Source organism: Zingiber officinale, chromosome 2A, assembly GCF_018446385.1.
Source record: "Zingiber officinale cultivar Zhangliang chromosome 2A, Zo_v1.1, whole genome shotgun sequence".
Lineage (NCBI taxonomy): Eukaryota > Viridiplantae > Streptophyta > Magnoliopsida > Zingiberales > Zingiberaceae > Zingiber > Zingiber officinale.
Window position 1 is genome coordinate 85,144,737 of NC_055988.1, and position 6,785 is coordinate 85,151,521.

The window sequence follows — 6,785 nt, forward strand, 5'->3', positions numbered from 1 at the left end:
TTTCAGAAGATGATTCCAGTTCTCCTGATAAAAAACTAAGGCATTTTATTTATTGGAGTCAATACTTTCATTTGATTTTGCATTCAATCTACACTTGATGAAACATGTCTTAGGGATTTCGAGTGAATTGTCGATGACATTACAAAAGAAAGATCAGGATCTTGTAAATGCAATGGATTTGGTACAAGTATGCAAACACTGACTCCAAAATATGAGAGAAGGTTGAGATTCATTTTTAGAAAAGGTTCACTATTTTTGTCAATAACATTATATTGATTGTCTCAAAATAGATGATATGTTCACACGTTGGGCACCACGTGGTCGTCCCCATCGTAATCCACCGGAAGTGACAAATTTGCATCACTATCGAGTTGATTTATTTTATGGTGTTATTGATATGCAACTTCAAGAATTAAATGATCGTTTCTCAGAGACAAGTACAAAGTTACTTCTTTGTGTAGCTTGTTTGTGTCCACAAAACTCTTTTATAGCTTTTGACAAGAAAAAATTGTTGCAACTGGCTGAGTTTTATCCACAAGATTTCTCAAGATTTGATCTTCTCGTACTTGATGATCAACTTGAAACTTATATATGCGATATGCGTTCTAACAAAACATTTCAAAGATTGAAAGACCTCGGTGATCTTTCAGAGAAGTTAGTTATGTCAAAGAAAAGTATGGTGTATCCATTGGGTTTTAAGCTTTTGACATTATCATTAATTTACCGGTTGCGACTGCGTCTGTAGAGAGAGTGTTTTCTCCCATGAGAATTGTGAAAGACAGGTTGTACAATCGAATGAGTGACGATTGGATGAATTATAGTCTTATTGTCTATGTAGAGAAAGATATATTTCTAACGGTAAATAATGAAGCTATTATACAAAAGTTTCAAAATATGAAGACTTGAAAAGAACAATTGTAAGGTAATTATGTTGTGATGTTTGATTTCATATTGTATGCTTTGTTAACAAAAGAATTAGCTTCTTGACTTAAACTCTTTACAACTCTCCTTTGAAATGAATTTATTCTTTAAAAAATCATGTAGTTCTACTAATGCTAAATATGTCACGTTATCACTCATAAGTATAAGTTTTAGCTTTCCATTTTGAATTTTCATGGCAAGTGCTAATTTGTTTGATTCATTTGCAGCTATTTCTATACAGATTTCATCAATGTGGATAATGTTGGCTTGATGCTTGAAAATTATGAACAACTTTTGAGTGCATCTTATAACCAAGAATCTTTTTGAAGATGGTGGAATAGATAGTTTTTTTGATATTAGGGAGGATAATTCAGTTGGACAAGCTCAACGGGTTAGTTTTCATTTTGCCATTTGTGGTTTAATTATTATGTCAGCTTTTATGCATCATGTTCTGTTCTATTATATATTGCTTAATCTTTGTTGATCTTTGATTTTATATCATGCATAATTTTACAATTATAAAATTTTAATTTTGTTTTACTTTATTAAATATATTATATTATTGCCTACACTCAACCAATATCCTAGCTTCGCCCCTGGCCGGTCGGATGGTGTTAGGAACTCGATCGTCGGGTCATGAAAGCCTATTGTGGGCCCCAAGGTTTAATGGCCTTGTACATCTTTTTTGGCATTTTGTGTTTGAGGGCAAAGAATATCCTAAAGGCAAATCACATTTTCAAAACTTTCAGCCTGTTAAATCACTGATTTAAAATCTGGGTAAATTGAGAAGTACATATGGCGACCAGTTCAGAAGCCCAACATTTTTTGGTTGTACCTCTATTTGGAGGAAATTTTTTTACAAATACACCATAGTTAAAGTTCGAACCGCGGGTGCTTGGATGATAATCTTAATATCCTATCACGATACCATAACCCCGAGGACATGCATAGACACAATACTGACACTATAAAAAAAGGTCCATTCATAGATACAAGTATGCGATGCTATTATTAGTGTTCACTATCTTCTTCACAAATCGATCATTGACTTGCGTCGATGGGCCAACCCAAAGATTCTATTCCTATCTCAACACTAAGGGTGCGTTTGGTTCGGGGTTATTCTTGATAACCTTGGTTATCCATCCAAGGTTATCAACAAAAATCTTGTTTGGTTTAGATATTCGATGATTCCCAAGTAATGTTCCATGCCCGACACGTCAGCAAAAGGGTCATGCAGCCCGGAATCAGAAAACCTCAGAAAACTAAGGTTTTTGTTGATTCCGGGGTTAACGAATTTTTTTTATCAAAAATACCCTCCGATAAGAAAAATATGAAAAAAAAAGAGAAAAAATGTAAAAAAAATATAAAAAAATAAAAAAAAATTTATAATTTTTTTTTTTAAAAAAAATTTAAAAATAAAAAATAAAAATTTTAAAAATAAAAAATAAAAAATTTAAAAAATAAAAAAAAATTTATAAAAGTTTAAAATTTTTTAAAAATTTTAAAAAATTTTAAAATTTTTAAAAAATTTAAAAATTTTAAAAAAATATAAAAATTTTAAAATTAAAAATAAAATAAATAAATAAAAATTAAAATTTAAAAAATGTAAAAAAATAAAAAAATATAAATATAAATAATATAAAAATATAAAAACATTAAAAAATAAAAAAACACATAAAAAAAGTAAAAAAATATACCGGAAAAAGAAAAGTAAAAAATATTAAAAAAAATAAATAATAATAATAATAATAATAATAATAATATTATTATTATTATGTATAGTTGGTTTTATAACTGAGGGTAATACGATAAAATATTAAACTAGGGTATTCATCAAAACCTTCAAACAAACAAGGTTTTGTTGCATTACCTAAGTTGAACCAAACAACATTTGGTTATGTTTTATTCCCTATAACCTTGGTTATGTGATTACCTGATAATCACATAACCAAGGTTATACATGATGACTTGAACCAAACGCACCCTGAGACTCTTTGTATCCCACAGACATCGAGAAATCTTTGTCCAGCTGACACCATAATCATATTTTGAGCCAACAAGACTCTATCCATTATAATTTAGCGGCTTTTAGAAAAAAATTGTTTGAGCTTGGGTATTTTGATAATTTCCCATCGAGACCTCAGTGGACCTTCATTTCCAGCCATGACGATGCCATGCGCCACCGCCCCTTCGCCGGCGGCCCTCTCCATCAACGAGCACCACGTCTCGCTGCTCCACCGTTGCACCACCCTCCGCCATATGAAGCAGCTCCAGGCTTTCCTCCTCTCCCTAGGCCACGGACGCACCCAGTTCTACGCCCTCAAGCTCATGCGCTTCTCCGCCCTCGTCCTCGCCGACATCCCCTACGCCCGCCTCATCTTCGAATCCCTCCCCGCTCCCAACGTCTTCCTCTACTCCGCCCTCATCTCCGCCTACGCCTCCCGCCCTGATCCCGACTCCCCCGCCGCCCTCCGCCTCTTCGCCGCCATGCTCCGCGGCGTCCCCGCCCCTCGCCCCAACGAATTCATCTATCCCTCCCTCCTCAAATCCTGCTCCGACCCCCGCCTCGCCCGCTCTCTCCACTCCCTCCTCTCCAAGTCCGGATTCCACGACTTCGCCGTCGTGCGCACCGCGCTCCTTGATTCCTACTCCAGGTTCTCTGACACCCACGCTGCCCGGTATCTGTTCGACGAAATGCCTCAGAAAAATGTGGTGTCTTGGACGGCTCTTCTCACTGGGTACATGCGAACAGGGCAGATGGGGAAAGCCCTCTTCATGTTTGAAGAAATGCCCGATAGGGATGTCCCTGCTTGGAATGCAGTGATTTCTGGGTGCACCCAGAATGGTCTTTTCTTGGAGGCGCTCTCATTCTTCTCCAGGATGGTCGTCGATGGCGCACTGCCAAATATGACGACTGTATCATGCCTGTTCTCCGCTTGTGCACACCTTGGTATGCTCCGGCTTGGGAAATCCCTCCATGGGTATGTCTTCAAAAACAGCATGGGAAATAGTCCCTTTGTTTGCAATGCACTCATTGATATGTATGGCAAATGTGGCAATGTGAAGAAAGCAAGGTGGATTTTTTCTACAATGTCTGAGAAGAACATTACCTCTTGGAATTCCATGATCAATTGCATGGCTCTCCAGGGACATAGCTGTTTGGCGATAGAAACCTTTCGTGAGATGGAACAAGAGGGTCCTCAACCTGATCAAGTCACTTTTATGGGGCTTCTGAATGCTTGTACTCATGCAGGATTGGTGGATGAAGGGCTTGGTTACTTCAATTCTATGACTCGAGACTATACAATTGATCCCGAGATCGAGCACTATGGTTGTGTCATAGACCTTCTTAGCCGGGCTGGTAGGTTTGATGTGGCAATGGATATCGTGAGGGATATGAGAATTGAGCCTGATGAGGTTGTGTGGGGTTCTTTGCTCAATGGTGCCAGGGTTCATGGTGCCAAGGACTTGGCTGAATTGGCACTGAGGAAGCTACTTGAGCTCGAACCTAAGAGTGTGGACTATGGCTTCATGCTTGCAAATTTATACAGCGAATGTGGCAAATGGGAAGATGTTGGGAAGGTCAGAAAGAGACTGAATCAACTGGGTGGAAAGAAGTTGCCAGGATGTAGTTGGATCGAGGTGGAAAAAAGCATTCACCAGTTTTATTCTGGTGATACAATTCACCCTGAAGTGGGGCAGATTTACAAGATCTTGGATGAATTAGTTGACTTTATGGAAGCATGATTTTTTCTCTCCACGGCATAATTTCTGCAAATATATAGCCTCAGATACCATTTTGCCAGATGTTGGAGCGTTCAATCGAATTGTCATTTCTATGAAAGGGTAAATTTTCACAGCCATGGCCAACATTTTTTGTGATGCCAACGACTTCAAGTTCCTGGTAAATTCTTTGTAACAACCTTACAAGATAATTAAGAATGTAGTTATTCTTTGATTGTTTTTAGGCAAAAAGCAAATTCATTCCTTTACATCACATTGAGCTTGTTGATATCTTGCCTGAAGTTGTAATCTAGGTATTTTATCTGATTATCATTTCTTAGTCGTTTAGAACCATTGACAATGTATTTCAATTTCCAATCTTTTTAGCAATCTCAGTCCTTGCTCAAAGATATTCTTAAGAGACACTTTACTTTATTTTCTGTCATATGAGAAAGTATCATATTTCTGTCTGGTTAAAAGCTGTTATATCATGTAGGTGGATCGCTGAATAATAATTTTGTCCTTTATTCACAGCCACGAGTTAGGGAATAACCATGAGCAGTGGATCAGCTCTACTAAGTCTGTCCTAGATCCATTTATCGCAGCACAAATAAATAGATCGCTGGCCAATATCCTTGCACTTGATTGTTGTCATTCTGCAAGAGAAGAGACGCTCAGCCCTATATTCTCTTCTAAAGGTAGATACAAGAGATAGAACTGTTCTTTATTCGATATCATATATTTAATGGTTTTACTTAATATCGTTAGTTCCTCTACTGTTCCAACTATTTTTATTCTTCATGTGATTCCTAACAATTTACTTTTTTATTAACAAAATAATCATCTTGATTTTTTTTATTATTATCTATAATCGCATGTGTACTCCTAGGTTCAGTGCCGGCTGATTCAGTGCCGGCTGAGTTATTTATCGGCTGAAATGCTAGGAGGAGAGAATAAGAATTGAGAGTTCAGGTGACGACAATAGATAAAATGATGAAAGATCGGGTCCAGGCAGTGGTGGGAGAACGGGTTCAAGCAACAGTAGACCACCGAGTGAAGGTGACAGTGGACTAGTAGATTCATGTCTCCATTTATGTTGCCTTTTGCTTTTCCAGATTCTTTAAATTCGCATGAATTTAATTTCCAGAAGACTCAAGATCCTACGGCTACATGTAACTAGGTTTTATATGTTGTGTATTTATGTCATAAAGATTTTTGGAAAGATATTTATATTTTTGAAATTAATAATTTGGATGTCGTTATTACAAATTGATGTTAATATTATAATTATGTAGATTTGGATATAGTTATTAATATTATTTTGATTTGTGTAGATTTTTAGATAAATATTATAATGATATTATACTAATTAAAATAATGTCAAAATAGCGACAATATCGATCAAAATTAAATTTGGTTGTTAAAATTAATGATAAAAACTAATTTCTATCGCTAAATATGATCAATTTAAATTTTGTTGCTATTTCCGTTAGTGACTGAAATCATAACCAGGATCAAATCGGTCATTAAATTCATTTAACAACGGAATCATCCATGGTTAATGGATGATTTCATTTAATGTTCATTCGTAACGTTTTACTTTACTTAAATTATTATATATTATAACATTTGTGACTAAAACTTCCGAAGTATTGAATTTGAGCATTTTATTTATTAAATTAATAAATATAATAGTGATCAATTTTAATCAATTATAGATGAGAATGTAATGAATATACATTCTTTTTATTAGGATGGTTAAAAGAATAGTCCTCTTGTTTTTTCTCAAGTATAAAAGGCTAAAATACCAACCCGTTATATTTTTTATCTAGTAGTATTTTGCCCCCTATGTTTATAAAATAAGATTTCACTCCTTTTGACCAAAAAGTCAAATGTGATAAATGTTGTAAAAGACAATTGTGCCATTGTCCTATTTTTAATCATTTTTTAATAATAATCTTAAAAGGAAAAAAAAACACATTGAATTGATCATTATATTCTTCGATAAAAATCCTTGTAAAATTCATATGTACATTAGTATAAATAGAAAATAACAAATATGAAAGAGATAATCAGTAAAAAAACTCATTCTACCATCCTCATCAAATGAAAAAAGAGCTAGAATTCTAAATTGATAAATT

At 35.1% G+C, this 6,785-nt stretch overlaps 1 protein-coding gene across 2 annotated transcripts; it reads left to right on the forward strand.

The window, feature by feature from the left end:
- The first annotated feature begins 3,028 nt into the window (after positions 1 to 3,028).
- LOC122041399 (pentatricopeptide repeat-containing protein At1g33350-like) lies at positions 3,029 to 5,884 on the forward strand. Of its 2 annotated transcripts, none has more exons than XM_042601059.1 (3): positions 3,029 to 4,825; positions 5,141 to 5,342; positions 5,534 to 5,884. In XM_042601059.1, exon 1 carries the CDS (start codon positions 3,085 to 3,087, stop codon positions 4,666 to 4,668), a length of 1,584 nt encoding a protein of 527 aa, XP_042456993.1. In that variant the 5' UTR covers positions 3,029 to 3,084; the 3' UTR covers positions 4,669 to 4,825; positions 5,141 to 5,342; positions 5,534 to 5,884. The 2 variants fall into 2 exon arrangements, with proteins under 2 accessions (XP_042456993.1, XP_042456992.1); XM_042601058.1 differs by having other exon boundaries at positions 5,179 to 5,342.
- Positions 5,885 to 6,785: the final 901 nt, after the last annotated feature.

Bases quoted from the DNA above. Each gene is read 5' to 3' on its own strand.
- LOC122041399 (XM_042601059.1), top strand. From the start codon at position 3,085: ATGACGATGCCATGCGCCACCGCCCCTTCGCCGGCGGCCCTCTCCATC.